Here is a 16,897-nt window from a genome sequence, read left to right on the forward strand (position 1 = left end):
GTTTATACAGCTTTTCTCTCAGGGGGTCATCAGTCCTCGCCTCGGAACACACCTGCTTGTTTAAGCCCCTCCCCCGCCTTGGTGTTGTGCAAAATAGCAAGGTGTAGAGCCCAGACCTCTGGAACTATTGGCTTTTTAATTTATTACCACCACCACCACCACCACACCTGCTTCAGAAGAGCCAAAAAGCAGGAAGCCAGTGGGAGGTCTGCAGCCCGGCTCCCTCCCACCCCGGAGGATGGCCCAGAGCATAGAGAAGGTACCGCACAGGTTGAGTGGGGCTGGGGGGCTGGCCTCCAGTAGTTGCTCAGGCTCTCCTGTCGGGGGCTGGATGTAATATTGAGCCGTGTGTTTTGTATTTTTGTTGGGCAGGGAGGGGATAGAGGGTTGACACAAAGGTGAGTGAGACAGGCCTAACCATCTACTATGACGACAAACCACGCATACTCCGAGTTCTGTGCCTGCACCACCTCAGGGGAACGGAGGAGGACCGCAAAGGGCCAGAGATCTGAGTTCCAGACATCTGGGCAAACCCTAGACCTGAAAAATGGGTAGATTGTCCATGTCAGCTGGAGCTTTTTTTTAGCCTAAAATTAACTTGTGGGCGTTATTCTCTCTCCTAGTTAGGCAGCTCAGTCAGCTTTTAGACTGCCCTTCCAACTAAATAAACTTTTACATTTCCCTGTGCTTAAAACTTGTGAAGTAGTAGAATTCTGCAGACAGAGGACAGGGACAGTGTATTCCAGCAGGAAATGTGACATAAGCCACAAGAGATCGGCCAAAAGTTGTTGAACATTTACTGTGTACCTGGTACCTTCCATGCATTGTGATCCTTGCCACAACCTGGCGAGGTGGAGACTATTATCATCCCATTTCTTAGATGGAGAAACTGAGACTCAGAGAGATGTAGCGACTTGCCCAAATCATGCAGCTAAGAGGCTTTTAGCCACAGTATGCTACGGCAAGTTTGTGCTAGTTGCCTGTTACTGCCATAACAAATTAATTACAAACTTGGTGACTTTTTTAAATGTTTGTTTATTTGTTTGTTTTTAGAGAAAGAGAGAGAGCATGAATAGGGGCAGGGCAGAGAGAGGGAGACAGACAATCCTAAGCAGGCTCTGCGCTGTCAGCACAGAGCTCAGTGTGGGGCTCGAACTCCCGAACCGTGAGATCATGACCTGAGCCAAAATCAAGAGTCGGACGTCTAACCGACTGAGCCACCCAGGAGCCCCAAACTTGGTGGCTTAGGACAACAGAAATTTCTTCTCTCACAGTCTGGTCTGCATCCTGAGAAGGCTCTAGGGGGGCATTCTTTGCTCTTCCAGCTTCTAGTTGTTCCTGATGTTGCTTGGCTTGTGGCTGCATCCCTGCAGTCCCTGCCTCTGTCTTCCCACAGCCTTCTTCCTTGTGTCTCTGTTCACATCCCCCTCTTCTTTCTCTTATGAAGACACCAGTCATAGGATTTAGGGTGCACCTTAAATCTAGGATTATTTCATCTGGATAGCCTTAAACAATTACATGTGCAAAGAACCTGTTTCCAAGTAAGGTCACATTCACAGGTACCAGGGATTAGGATTTGAACATACCTATCTGGGAGATATGGTGCACCCCAGTACAGATGGGTTTTTACAGGCGGGCACATGGTGGTCGGGCTGGGGCAGAGGCAGAGAACTTGAGAGGCCCAAGGTGCATTGAAACCCAGTTCCTGTGGCAAGCAGAGGACCCCTTATTCTGCTAGGTTCCTCAGAGCAGCATCGGAGCTGCTCCAGGCCTTGTGACCTTGTTACCTTCCTTTTTACCCATTGATTCTTTCCTGATGCCTGCCTCTGCTTTATTATCATTATTATTAACACCCCACCCTAGGGAATGGTGGGGCCTGAATCTATTGTTAACCAATTAAACTCTCTGAGAGAGTTAGAGTAACAGGGAACAGAGGCCCAGCACATCCGTTGTCTGTGGTCATCTTGTTGGGTCAAAAGCAGGGCAGTTTCCAGCAGAAACAGCCTCTAGTGTCCTGAATCTCTCTCTGTCTCTCTTTCTTTTTTTCTCAAATTTTTAAATGTTTATTTTTGAGAGACAGAGAGAGACAGAGTATGAGCAGGAGAGGGGCAGAGAGAGAGAGAGACATAGAATCCAAAGTAGGCTCCAGGCTCTGAGCTGTCAGCACAGAGCCCGATGCGGGGCTCGAACCCATGGACATGGAGATCATAACCTGAGCTGAAGTTGGACGCTCAACTGACTGAGCCACCCAGGAGCCTCAATCTTTCTCTTATTTATTTATTTATTTACTTACTTATTTATAGCATGCACAGATGCACAAGTGAGGGGAGAGAGAGAGAGGGAGAGAGAGTGTCCCAAGCAGGCTCCATGCTTAGCACAGAGCCTGATGCAGGGCTCAATCCCACAACCCTGGGATCATGACTTGAGCCAAAATCAAGAGTTGGATGCTCAACTGACTGAGCTACCCAGGCAACCAATCTTTCTCTTTTAGAAAGTCTGCCCGAGGCTTTCTAATTGGGAATGTTTATAGGATGTAACCCAAAGGCCCCTGGGCTGGTATTACCTAGTCTCTGCTTCCTAGAGCCCCAAGGAGTGTATAAATTCTGCAGAGCCCAGGGAAGCCAGTGACAGGAGTTTCTTCAGCACAATTTATTTCTCAGAGAATCTCCAATTAGAATAATCTCCTTTTTCTGTAGCCTGTCACATACTAATGAAAATACTTCTCTGAGGGACAGGACCCCAAGCTCCCCCTGGTGGCCAGTGAGGTCCATGGAGGAACTGCTTCCTACAGTGAGTATGTGTGAGGTGCCCCAGTCTAGGGTACTTGGGGAGGTCTCTATTAATTTTTAATTATTATTTATTGTTACTAACGTATTTTTAGTTATTAATAATACTTACACCTCCAGTAATAGCTTTTTGTAACCAGACAGTCCTCTAAAGCGGCCTCACCTTGCTTGTGAGTGATGGACTCCAGCTTGATACTGAAATGATAGGAAATCTTGAGACAGTTCAGAAAGAAACTCCAAGAAAACCAAGGTGAATGGACTTTATTTTCAATCTTACACAGAGTAGCATTTGTATGCTGGTGGCCCTGGGGCTAAACTGGCCCACAGATCTTGTTGGGCTCACAATTGTTTTTGTTTTATTATTATTATTTTTAAATTTTTAATCAGTTGTCAGCATTTAAGTGATTTCAATTAAACCTATGGATCTTTGATTTCTTCTGGAAAATCAAAGATCTGGTGGGGCTTTCATGTCCACAAGAGGTTAGTAGGTTGGAACTGAGTAGCATTTGCCCTCTTTAAACTGGGCCTGTGCCTTCTAGTTTGCATAGACCACACCACTGTCTAGTGCTCTCATTTGTTGATATCTTGCATTTTATCTGCTTGGTTCTTGGAGGCATTTGAGTTTGTCATCCCAGCCTGGAGTTTGCGATTAGGGTAAGGGGGCAGGAAGTCCTGTGGAAGTAATGGGCCCCCTGCTGCAACCATATGGTAAGATAGGTTTATATATATATATATATATATATATATATATATATATATATATATATATATATATATATATACACACACACACACACACACACACACACACATACATATAGGATTCCAATATATATTGGAATATATAATATATATCCACACATATATTGAAAGGTTTTGCCTAAACACAGAGCATCTTACTTGACAATCTTTTTTTTTTTTTACTTTTTTTTGGGGGGGGGGGGAAATATTCTTAAAAAACCCCACAGAACTCTGATGTATGGTGTAGCAGGTTGTGAAATTCCTAGGATTATTATTTTTCTTTAAGTTTATTTCTTTATTTTGAGGGAGAGAGTATGCATGTGTGAGGGAGGGGCAGAGGGAGAGAATCCCAGGAAGGCTTACTTGTTGTCAGTGCGGAGCCCAGTGTGGAGCCTGACCCCACAAACCATGAGATCATGACCTGAGCCGAAATCAAGAGTCAGAGGCTCAACTGACTCAGCCACCCAGGAGCCCCTCATAGGATTATTAAGAACCATGAAATGTCAGTGAAACTTTGTGCTTATGCGGACCCATATTGGGCCTCGTGCCTCTTCTTTGACTGGGGCAAAGTTTGAAAAATGCTTTGTAGAGGGGTTAGTGGCTGAATTAGTTCTTGGTCTTAACTTGTAAGGAATAGGCAAGGATAACTCACTTCTGTATTTGTTAATCGAATGGTAAATATGAGCCCAGATTGTCTCCTAGGCATCACATTTTTCAATAATGAGGTATAGGTCAGCTGTAGAGGTTGCTGGAATGGTCTCCGGAGTCTTTATCACCACTATTAATGCCTGGGCTTGTAGTTAGATGGGCCTGGTCAGTGTCAGGTTCTATCACCTCCCAACTGTGTGACCTTGGGCAAGTCACTTGACTTCTCTGAACTTAAGTTTCTGCTTTTGTGAAATGGGCAAGATCGGCCCTATCCCTCAGAGAAGATTAGTCTGGAGCAAGCACTTAACAAATGCTCCTAGAAATGGTAGCAAAATCACATCTAGCTTCATGGCATAAAATCAACGTTAGATATCACTGTTCTAAGCTGTGGCTTCCTCAAGGTCACCCAGTCCGATGTTGTAGAACTTGAACGCAGATCTTCTGACTCTAGAACCAGTGTTGTTGCAGGCATAATAGCAACAGCTTAACTAGCAAAATATTAGGTCCCCTATGTGTACTTTCTAGAACCTCCGAATCCATTCCTTAGGGAGGGACTGCTTTGTCCCATTCTCTCTGCCCCTTTTTTTATTTTATTTTATTTTATTTTATTTTATTTTATTTTATTTTATTTTATTTTATTTTATTTTATTTTTTTCAACGTTTTTTATTTATTTTTGGGACAGAGAGAGACAGAGCATGAACGGGGGAGGGGCAGAGAGAGAGGGAGACACAGAATCGGAAACAGGCTCCAGGCTCCGAGCCATCAGCCCAGAGCCTGACGCGGGGCTCGAACTCACGGACCGCGAGATCGTGACCTGGCTGAAGTCGGACGCTTAACCGACTGCGCCACCCAGGCGCCCCGTCTCTCTCTGCCCCTTTTAAAAAAATTGTGGGGCACCTGGGTGGCTCAGTCAGTTAAGTGCCCAACTTCGGCTCAGGTCATAGTCTCACGCTTTATGGGTTCAAGCCCCACATTCAACAGCATGGAGCCTGCTTTGAATCCTCCATCACCCGCTCTCTCTCTCTTAAAAATGAATAGACGGGGCGCCTGGGTGGCTTGGTCGGTTAAGTGTCCGACTTCGGCTCAGGTCATGATCTCACGGTCCGTGAGTTCGAGCCCCGCGTTGGGCTCTGTGCTGACAGCTCAGAGCCTGGAGCCTGTTTCAGATTCTGTGTCTCCCTCTCTCTCTGCTCCTCCCCTGTTCATGCTCTGTCTCTCTCTGTCTCAAAAATAAATAAATGTTAAAAAAAAAAAAATTAAAAAAAAATGAATAGACACTTAGAAAAAAATAATTAAGACATTTTTAGAAATAAATCAATAATTTTGGTAGGGGCGCCTGGCTGGCTCAGTTGGAAGAGTGGGCAACTCTTGATCTTAAGGTTGTGAGTTCGAGCTCCATGTTGGGTGTAGAGATTAGTTAAATAAAAATAAGACATTGCAAAAAGTTTTAAATTGTGGTAAGTTATACATAACATAAAATATACCATTTTAATCATTTTTCAAAGTGTCCAGTTCAGTGGCATTAAGTCCATTCGCACTGCTGTAGAGCCGTCACGACTATGCATTAAGCAACACCCTGCTTCTCCCTCCCTCAGCCCCTGGCAACCACCGCTCTATTTTATGCTTGTATGAATTTGACTACTTTAGGCACCTCATGGAAGTAGAATTATGCACTATTTGGCTTTTTGTGTCTGGCTTATTTCACTCAGCAGAATATTGTGGCATGTGTCGCAATTTCCTTCCTTTTTTTCAGGCTGAATAATATTCCATGGTGTGGATAGACCACATATCATTTATTCATCCATCCCTTGATGGGCACTTGGGTTGTTTCCAAGTGTCCTTTGGCTGTTACGAGTAGCTGCTAGGATCGTGGCCCCCCTCTTTTGTTTAAGGATAGGTTGAGTAATACCATGGTTAGAGCACAGGTTGTAGAGGGGAGGGTCTCCACCTCTTACTGGTTGAGTGGTCTTGGACCGTTCCTTCACCCCCTACGCCCTGGTATTCTCATCTGCAAATGATGGTGGTCCTTCTCCCAGTGCGGTCAAGCAGTTGGATGACCGAGTGGATATGGCATGTTTATTACAGTGCCCAACACAGAGCAAACACTCAATACATCTTATTCTCCTACATCCATTCAGCAAAACATGTGGTGCCTGCCTCCCGATGTTTCCATTTTACCCCTCACCTAGCCAGTCCCACCTACCCCGAGCAGTGGGTCAAGGCAGAGAAGGGGCAGCGGGAATGACCCACTAGGGCCCATGTAGTAAAGGGTGCAGTGTCTGCAGTCTATTTAATTAAAAACCAAAACTGATCAAAAATTGGTCTGCTTTTTATCATCATTGGGAACTGGCGATTCTAAACAACGTCACTGATGAAATGCTCCTCCCCCCAGGCACGGATCGTTCCCACTGCCCCCAACCTTCCATAGCCTCTTTCATGCCCCTTGTGAGGTCCACATGTGTGTTGAATAATGCTGTGTTCTTGGTTCCCTTCTGTTCTATTTCTTTTTTCTTTTTAATGTTTATTGATTTTTGAAACGGAGAGAGAGACAGAGCACAAGCGGGGAGGGGCAGAGAGACACCCACACAGAATCCGAAGCAAGCTCCAGGCTTTGAGCTGTCAGCACAGAGCCCAACGCGGAGCTTGAATCCACAAACTGCGAGATCATGACCTAAGCCGAAGCCAGATGCTTAACTGACCGAGCCACTCAGGCGCCCTTTCTTCTTCTTTTTTTAAAATTTTTTAATGTTTATTTATTTTTGAGAGAGAAAGAGAGACAGAGCCAGAGTGCAGGAGGGGCAGAGGGAGAGGGAGACACAGAACCTGAAGGAGGCTCCGGGTTCTGAAGAGTCAGCACAGAGTCCAACGCGGGGCTTGAACTCACAGACCAAGATATCATGACCTGAGCCAAAGTCAGATGCTTAACTGACTGAGCCATGCAGGCGCCCTGTATTTTTTTTTTTTTTTTAAGATTTTATTTTTAAGTAATCCCTACACCCAGCATGGTGCTCGAACTTACAACCCCAAGATCAAGAGTTTCACGCTCTGCTGGCAGCCAGCCAGGTGTCCCTGTTGTATTTCTTTTTAAATACTCTGCATACATGTTAGAAAGCTTGGCAGCCTAATTATCCTGTTTTCCTTTACGGTAGCTGTTACTGCTATCTGGCATTTTAAAGATTGCTTTTTATGATAGGACTTTATGTTTCAGAATGGCGTCAGATTGACAGAAAAACTCAGCAGGTAGTATAGAGAGTTTCCGTTTACTAGACGCCCCCCCCCCCCCCCCACCATCCCATCCAGTTTCCTCTGTTATTAACATGGTACGTCTGCAGAGTACATTGGTTACAATTAAAACCAGTATCTGTACATTATTACTAGCTAAAGTCTATAGTTTATTCACATTTCCTCAATTTTTACCAAATGTCCTTTATTTCAGAATCCCACCCAGGATACCTCTATCTTTGTAACTGTCATGTCTCAGGCTCCTCTCAGCTGTGACGGTTTCTCAGATTTTGGGGGGCTTTTTTTTGTTGACCTTGACAGATGTGAGGAGTGCTGGTCAGGGATTGAGTAGAAAGTCCCTCTTTGGGGATTTGTAGCTTCATTTATTTATTTTTTAAGTTATTTACTGGAGGGTTACTGTAAGTCATTGTGCAAGGCTAGGGATATAACAGTAAAACAAAACATTTATAAACAGCATTTATAGGGACGCCTGGGTGGCTCAGTCGGTTAAGTGTTTGACTTCGGCTCAGGTCATGATCTCACCGTTCGTGGGTTTGAGCCCTGCATCAGGCTCTGTGCTGACAACTCAGAGCCTGGAGCCTGCTTTGGATTCTGTGTCTCCCTTGCTCTCTGCCCCTCCCCCACCCGCACTCTGTCTCTGTCTCTCAAAAAAATGAATAAACATTAAAAAATTAAAAAAAACCCAGCATTTATAAATCAGTGACATTGACTCTGGGCTTGGAGAAGGCTGCAGGGGCTGAGAATTGAACCCAGGCAGCCCCGAGTCTGACCCTTGATCACTGTCCTGTTTGCCACCTCCCATGGGCAGAGGAGGTGGATTTGGGATGTTAGGTAAGTTTTGAAAAATCTGGCAACCAAAGGAACACGAGGAAAACTAAGACAGTAGACGGGATAAATTACAAGCGAGTTGGATTCATTTCCAGTGGGTAGATGAGGAAAGTGAGTTAAAATACTCTTTCCCTACATTTCTCTTTTGAGCTCTTCTGTTCTTCTTAAGTTCTCCTGTGCAACTTTCTCTGCTTTTAAATGTCCTTGCAGGAATGCTTTTGTACAGCACAAAAATTAATGGTCAAGGTCGGAAGAGGCCAGTGACAGATCTGTGTCTGTCCCTAAAGGCTAATGGTGCATTGCGGATGCAACTAAAAAACCCATGTGTGGAGTGGTCTTGGGGCGGGAAGTCTGGAGCCAGAAAGTGAGTTCAGGGGCTCTGCCCTCCTGGTCTGGGGCAGCGTCCGAGGCCTTTGAATCGTTCTGAGCCTTGATTGCTGTGCCTATAAGTCAGGGATAATTCAGTGGAGTAGCATCTTGCACCTGGATGAGGTTCTCAAATCAGTCACCACCTAAGGCCGAAATCTGGTAGAGTCAGAATTACCTTTGAAAAGCCTTCAGATGACATACAAAGATGTGAACACAGTGTGCCATGTGGGAGACCCTTGCCCAGCCTGGATGTATGTCTATCACAGCCCACTTTTCTGCTGGCATTTGCGGCCATATGACTCCATCCTTGGTCAAACCAGATTAAGTATCTACCAGTGTTTATGAAGCCCATGTTGTAATGAACAGTGACATGTCTCTACACACGGGGAATAGAATACGCATGACTTACTGGCTGAGTCAGGTCTCACAGGTGTCAAGACCTCGTGGTTAGTGTTGTTTTTTTGTTTCTCTGCATCCATAGTTGAGTTTTTGTACATTGGAGTATTTTAGTGCACTGCCCAGCCCATTCCCGGGGTACTTGGTAAGGATTGAATGAGGTTGTGTGTGAGTCCCTGGTGCTGGAGATAAATATTTGGCACATTATAAATACGATCAGTGAGTGATACTTTCATAGAAGTCATAGGGAGGTGAGTGATTTACTCTTTAAACATTTTTTGGAAAGGAGGATGTTGTGTGTCTTGTGGTCTCTGACGGACCCTGGTGACTTGGTTTCTACTGAGTGTGTGGGTGGTGGGTGACTGCAGAGGCCTATCAGTCTTTCACTGGGTTAGGTCCAGTCTTAGCCCCCTTCAGAGACCTTCCCTCTACTCTGGGCTAATATGGCTCCTTTGTTTGGCCACAGAATGTCCTGAAGGAGCATGCAGACGACGACCCCAGTCTGGCCGTCACTGGGGTCCCTGTAGTCACTTGGCCAAAGAAGACTCCAAAGGTAAGACGCAGATTGCCCGCAGCTGAGGGACCATTTCCGCTGCCTTTCACATCTCCTGTAAGATGAGTGTGGGCAACTTTTCAGTGGGGACTCCCGGCCTAGGGCACCCCAGTTAAGATGAATGTTTTTGGTGATTTGTCTATTGCAAATTTTTGTTTTTTGAAAGGAATCATTTTCCCTAGCTGTGGAAACTGCAGGCAATGGTGGCCACCTGGTGGCCACTCAGAAAACCGTGGGGAAATGATGGCTCACTTATCCCCTTCTTTAGGTGACTTCTTTCCCTTTTTCCTTCCCTCCCTCCCTCCCTCCCTCCCTCCCTTCCTTCCTTCCTTCCTTCCTCCCTCCCTCCCTCCCTCCCTCCCTTCCTTCCTTCCTTCTTTTTTTCCTCCAGTTGCTTCAAGGACTCTTTCCTCTCTTTTGAAAGTAACTTTTTTTCTCTTTGTAAACCTGATTGATGCTCACCATGAAAAAGTCTATTCAAATAGGAAAGGACCAAGACCCTAGGGAGTATGACAGTAATGTCACTGAGGGCTTACCAGGAGCAGGTTGCTTTGCCTCATCCCCTGCATCCCTTATCTTCTTTAGATTCCCAGCAGCCCTGTGGGGCAGACACTTGTGACTCTCATTTTACAGATGAGGAGACTGAGGTTTAGAAAGGTAAGGTCACTTGTGAGGGCACCTGGCAGAGCCGAGGGCAAGGTGATCGGTCTGACAGCAGAGACTAGACTGTTAACCAGTGTCTACCTCAAAGTCCATTCTCCAGAGAAAACCAGTAACATTTTGGTGTGTCTTGTTCCAAAGTCTGTGCTGGGGTAGGACACGTATGTATCAGCCCATCTGCCGATACTCAGCTCACCACTTTCTTGAGCAGGTTATAGATGCTCCCTGGGCCCTTACTTTCCTCATCTGTAAAAAAGGGTTATACCAGCACCTACTCAAATGGTTGTTGTGACGACTAGATGAGATAATGCATTATTGAATTTGTTTCTGGTTAACTATTAAAAAAAAAAAAGGAATGATGTATGCAAAGTTCTTAGGACAAGGAGTGACCAGTGGTTACGGCTCTTTAAATGTTAGTTGTGACTTCAGCAGCCTCTTTGTTGATGTGTATTTTGCCAATTTCTGGGTTTGTTTTTTTTTTTTTTTTTTTTTTTTGCTCTTATAAGAAACATTTAGAGGAATATTCTAGATCTGTGTTGTCCAAAATGGTAGCTGCTAGCTGTATGGCTTTTGAACACTTGACATATGACAAGCTCAAATTGAGATGCGTCAGAAGTATAAAATACACAACAGATTTCAAAGACTTAGTGCAAAAAAGAACACTGTAAAATTACTCATTAATTTGTTTTTTATATTGATTGCATGTTGAAATTAGGATTGCCAGATTTTAGAAAGGATCCCCACTTAAATTTGAATTTCAGGTAAACAACAAATCAAACTTTAAGTGTAAATATAGCCCACATATCACATATACTTACACTAAAAAAGATTATTCGTTGTTCATCTGAAATTTAACTGGGTGTACTGTATTTTTATTTGTTCAATCTGGCAACTCTAGTTGAAATGATAATATTTTGAATATATGGATTATTAATGTTAATTTCACCTTTTTCTTTTTGCCTCTTTAAATGTGGTTACGAAAAGTATGTAAAAGTATATGTGTGGCTGACTTTACATTTCTATTGGACAGTGATGTTCTTAGGTCATTCTTTCCACTTTTGTTTGATTATCTCCTTAGGGTATATTCCTACATGTAGAATTGCTGGGGAAGATGGCCCCTATTACTTGTGGGTATTGAATTCTAATTCTCTTTGAAGCTTAGTAGGAATTTAAGTGGCAGTAGAAATGAAAAAGGATTCACTTTCATAGCTTCTGCCATTAGTTTCCCGATCCATGGAAGTGAGTGGGGTTTTAATGTTCACTTTCCCCTACATGGGCAAGAAACACAACCACCATTGCTCAGACCGCAAACTGTACCTGCAAACATAGCGCCTTGCAACAACCTCGCCGGGCCCCACGGCTGCTCTGAACTTGAAGAGGAAATGGTGGCTTTGCCTCACTGCCTGCTCCCCTCCCGGCTAAGGAATTGCTTTGGGGGAGGGATTAGGGTTTACAGAACATGGGCTTTGAAAAAACAAACTTGCCACGACCCATTGTAATCTCAGAATTAATGGAGGGGTCCAAAGGAACTTCTCTGGGGGAAAGCACTTCAGGATTACTGATGTGTCCTATCCTTTGTGCCTCAGACCCTCAGTTTACTCCTGAGAGGCTTATAGGCATTAAAAAAAAAAAAAAAAAATCAACCCTCTGCCCTTTTCCTCCAAAGGGCTTGAAACAGGAAGCAGGCTTCTGGGGGGAGTAGCCCTTATCTAAGATTTTTGTGGAGGATTGGTGTATAAGCACGGGTCTATACACAAGGTCACGTGGCTAATATCAAATCTGGGGGTGGGGGAGAGACTGAAGCCCTTCGGCTGGTTAGACAGTGAAGAGAGAACATTCGAGATTTAACAATACTAAACCAAACAATACTTTGGGGGTACCAGTCTTTTTTTTTTTAAACACCTTATAATGAAACAGATACACCTTGCTTACCGTACAGTTCTCCCGCTAAAAGTGTACAACTCACTTTTTAGTATAATTGGGATATTCAGAGAGTTGGACAGCTATCTCCACAGTCTAATTTTAGAACATTTTCATGCCCTCTGAAAGAAAGTCCATCAGCAACCAGTCCCCAACCCCTAAATCTTCCCCTCCCGCAGCCCCTGACAACCACTAATCTGCTTTCTGTCTCTATGCATTTGCCCGTTCTGGACGTGTAAATGGAATTATCCAATACTTGACCTTTTGTGACTAGCTTTTTCACTTAGTATAATATTTTTAAGCTTCACCCACATAGTGGCGTCTGTCAGTATTTCATTCCTTTTTATGGCTGAATAATATTCCATTGTGTTTGTAGACCATACTTCGTTCATCCCTTGTCCAGTTGCTGGACCTTTGGGCTGTCCCTATCTTTTCGCTGTTGTGAATAATGATGCCCTAAACATTCGTGCACAAGTTTTTGTGTGGATACATGTTTTCATATCTCTTGGGTAGATGCCTAGGAGTGAAGTTGACTGGTCACATGGTAACTCTGTGTTTAACTTTTTGAAGAATGGCTAGACTGTTTTCCAGAGTGGCTACACCCTTTTACACTCCCACTGGCAATGTATGAGAGTTTCAATTTAACCCACATCTTCACCAACACTTATGATCCGTCTTTTATATTTTTAAAAATTTTTTTTAATGTTTATTTTTGAGAGAGAGAGAGACAGACTGCGAGCGGGGGGAGGGGCAGAGAGAGAGAGACACACAGAATCAAGCAGGCTCCAGGCTCCGAGCTGTCTCCACAGAGCCCGACACAGAACTCAAACCCACGAACCTCGAGATCATGACCTGAGCGGAAGTTGGATGCTCAACAGACTGAGCCACCCAGGCGCCCTTATCCATCTTTTTGATTAGAGCCATATTAGTACTGTCTCTTTCGTTTTCATTTAGCTTATGGTTTCTACAACTCATCTGAGGTTTATTGTGTGAGTTTGCAAGGGCTGCAGAAACTGTGTGCGTGGCTTAGAGGACAGACGTTCATTTTCTCACAGTTCTGGAGGCCAGAAGTCAGTTGGTAGGACGCATTTCTTCTGGGGACTCTCTCCTGGGCTTGTCGATAGCTGTTGTCTCTCTGTGTTATCACGTGGTCTGCCCTCTGTGTGTGCCTGTGTCCTAATCTCTTCTTATAAGGACGTCAGTCTTGCTGAATTGGGACCCACCCGAATGACCCCATTTTAACTTCGTTACTTCCTGAAAGACTTTATCTCCAGGTAGTCACATTCTGAGGCACTGGGGTTAGGGCTTCAACATAAGAATTTGGGGGGCCGGGGGGACACAATTCAACCTGTAGCATTTATCATACATTATTTCAGAGCCACAAAAAAAGATGTAAGTAATATAATAATGAACTCCATGGCCCCCACTCAGCTCTAGAAATAAATTATTGCCAGTATAGCCCCAACCCCCTGTAGTTTCCTACACAATGTATGGACCAATCTTTAGAGGTCTTTTTTACATCTTGTTTAATCCTTACAACGAGGCTGGGAAGTGTGGATAGCGTTATCTCTGTGCGTGCAGTTGAAACCGGGGTCTCAGAGAGGGATGCCGGTATGCCTTGGGCCACACAGCTGGTGAATGGAGAGGCGTTAGTGCCCAGATCTGAGGAACTCGTGCAGTGTGGTGGAGAAGCGGGGGCGGGGATGCCCGCTGCCCTGTGTATGCATTTCCTGGCTGGTGGGGTTAAAAAGTTCACAGGAAAAGGAGAAGTAACTGAACGACTGACTGCCTGGGCCGCCCGGGGTCTGTCCGTTCCCAGGTTTGCAGTCCGCTTGCTCCCAATTTGATGCAGGTTGGGTTGAAAGATCAAGGGTGTTCGTTGAGGCTGTCAGGATGCGAGGTAGGGAGCGGTATTGGGTCTGGGTCAGGTTACTTAACAAGTAATTAATGCTAAATGATGATTAGCAAGAAATGCTTTGATCTCCCACCTTGTCTCCTGGAGAACAAAGTCCTTTTCTGGAACTGATTAGGTGCTGTGAGGTCATTTCTGATGTCGTGTCTTTCAAATCAAAGATGCTACTGAATCACCATCCGTCACCATTCCCCCGATTGGCTGTTCCCACCAGTGGTGATGGATTTGTTTTGATCCGTCTACACTCTGGCTGCTCTCTTTTATGACCAGGTGGCAGGATTTTGGGGGCCTGTCTGTGACCTTGGAACCGAGCCAGGAGAACTGAGCTTCTTTGAGGCTTGACCTCTGACCTCAGTCTTATTAGCAAGTTGACCTTCGGCTCACCAGCCAGACACTTCTACCCAGCTAGCTTGCCGGTGCTTTCACACGGAGGGAAACTGAGGAAGGAGGGAAGACTGAGCCACAGCTGTCTGCGTCTTAACCCATCAGCTTGAGTGGCCAAACTGGGCTGCCACGTGAATTTCAATTATTGACAGTTTTTCTGGAGTTAGGAGCAGACAGGCTGGAGTGTGTATGCACAAGTACCCTGACAGGGGACGTGGGACAGCCCTTTTCAGTTATTGGATTGGCTTCCTTATGGGGAGGTTACAGGGCCACGCAGGAACCACGGCAGGAAGTGACACACACACACACCTGATGTCTGTGTTACTCTTGGTTCCCCTTTGTTTCTCTTCCCCTTCCTCTGCAGTTGGTCATTTAGATCTGGGAGGCTTGATAAGTGTGGGGTCCCTCTGGTGTGACACATAGCCCTTACCTGAAAGAAAGGCACATAATTCAATAAAAAGAGGCCCCGTGTACTTCCTGTTCTTTTTCTGCCCTGCTGTCGATTCCTGTCACCCCCGGAGTAATTAAATTGATGACGAGGAGAAGGAGGATGACGATAATGCCTGCCTTTTATTGTTGCCTACTCAGGGCCAGGTAGTTTCCCAGAAAGGCATTGCGGTCTAATGAGAGCCAGTCTTCAGGCTGCTGGCATCAGCTTTACCTGGGGAACTTGTAAAAAAAAAAAAAAAAAAAAAAAAAAAAAAAAAAAATACAGCTTCCTGGGCCTGGTCTGGGACATTGAGATTTAGTAGGTTTGCGGTGGGGCCTGAGAGGTCTACACTTTCTTGACACTTTGCAGGCAATTCTCATGCGTGACTAGGGTGGGCTCTGGGGTCAGATGCATCTGGGAATTGAACCCAGGCTTTGCCACCAACTGTGTGGTTGTAGGCAAGACTGAGCCTCAGTTTACTCATCTGTAAAAAGGGCTAATAGTGCCTTTCCTGTAGAGTTGCTGTGAGATGCCGTCTGTAAAATACCTCGACAGTAGGCTATCAGTCAGTGATAGTTAATGTGATTTTTTGCAATTATGGCTTATAAGTAATTGACAACCCTGAATTTGCCTTCCAGAAGGCTGGTGATGGTCTCTATGGAAATAGCGGATATGGAAGGAATGGCATGGAGCAGGGGAAGGGGGTGAAGAGTTTAGAGACATTTCCCATCCTTCAGTTACTATTGGCTGGTGCAAACACTTAATCTCAAGCAAAGACCCTAGTGACTTCATTCTCCCCTAAGTAGTCATGGCTTTTCTGAAATGGCCGGCATACCCTTACGGGGGAGCTTGTTTAAAAAAGTGGTTCTCTTCCTTTATCCCTTCCTCACTCCCCCGAAAGGAGAAGTCCCGGGTGCTGTGGGTGACTGTTGCCTTAGACAGTGCCCCTGAGGGTTTGAGGCTGTTGAGGCCACAGGCTTTGCTTCTGGGTCAGGGTAGGAGGCAAGGGTGCCCAGTCTTTTCAGCTTCCTGAGAGCAGACTCCAAGAGCCGGTGGGTGTAATGCTCACGGGCAGGGAGGAAGCTGGCAGTGAGCGAGCCCTGGCACCAGGAGAGCAGAGAAAGGCAAGAGAAACCAGTGGATGGTGGGTAGGCTGCAGCGAGGGGAAGCAAATGGAAAACAATCTGGGGCCCCTCGTCTGGAATCCCCAGGGTTTTCCTCAGTGACAGCTGAGTCATCTGTGAAGTCCAGCAGGTTCCCAGGAGTGCAGCAGAAACCTGTGATGAAAGAGTACCCGCAAAAATAGCCTGCTTATTCTGGAGAGTGTTGCATACAACATCAACAAGTAGAAAAATCCAGTTGGAAGAAAATCATCGGTGGTGAACGGAGAAGCTGGGGCTCAGGTCTCTGGACCAGTTTTTGTGAGCTCCGATTCCAAATCGGTTTGTGGCTGAACTCACATGGTTTTGCGAGCCGGATGACAGGGATTTCATCAGAACCCTCCCTTTTTGGTGGAGTGAACCGAAGCCGGAGGGTAGAAGCTTCTAGAGCACACCACATGAGACCTAGGCAGGACAGAACTGTGGCTTTGCCTGCTGGCTTTTTGTAGGTAAGCGTCCTGTCTTCTCCCTGTGTCTTCACATTGTCCCCCCTCTGTACGTGTCTGTGTCCAAATTTCCTCCTTCTATAAGGACACCAGTCATACTGAATTAGGGCCCTAATAGCTTGATTTTAACTAAATCACCTCTGTAAAGACTCGATGTCATATTCTGACACATTAGGGTGGGTAAGACTTCACTATATGAATTTTGGGGCAGGTAAGATTCAGCCTATAGGGGCACCTGGGTGGCTCAGTCGGTTAAGCACCAGACTTTGGCTCAGGTCATGATCTCACAGTTCGTGGGTTCAAGCCCCAGGTCAGGCTTTGTGCTGACAACCCAGAGCCTGGAGCCTGCTTCAGTTTCTGTGTCTCCCTCTCTTTCTCTGCCCCTCCCCTGCTCACACGCTGTCTCTCTCTCTCAACAAT

The 16,897-nt window shown here is 45.5% G+C and overlaps 1 protein-coding gene across 12 annotated transcripts in view; it reads left to right on the forward strand.

Moving 5' to 3' along the window:
- KDM2B (lysine demethylase 2B) overlaps nt 1–16,897 on the forward strand; it is a 153,173-nt gene that overhangs the window by 96,057 nt on the left and 40,219 nt on the right. For all 12 annotated transcript variants that reach the window (XM_053901993.1, XM_053901989.1, XM_053901986.1 and 9 more), the window contains one exon: nt 9,479–9,565. In XM_053901993.1, coding sequence (XP_053757968.1) covers nt 9,479–9,565 — 87 coding nt within the window. The remainder of the gene's footprint in view (nt 1–9,478; nt 9,566–16,897) is intronic.

Source organism: Panthera pardus, unplaced genomic scaffold (genome assembly GCF_024362965.1).
Source record: "Panthera pardus isolate Hobbes unplaced genomic scaffold, ASM2436296v1 HiC_scaffold_15, whole genome shotgun sequence".
Taxonomy (NCBI): Eukaryota; Metazoa; Chordata; class Mammalia; order Carnivora; family Felidae; genus Panthera; species Panthera pardus.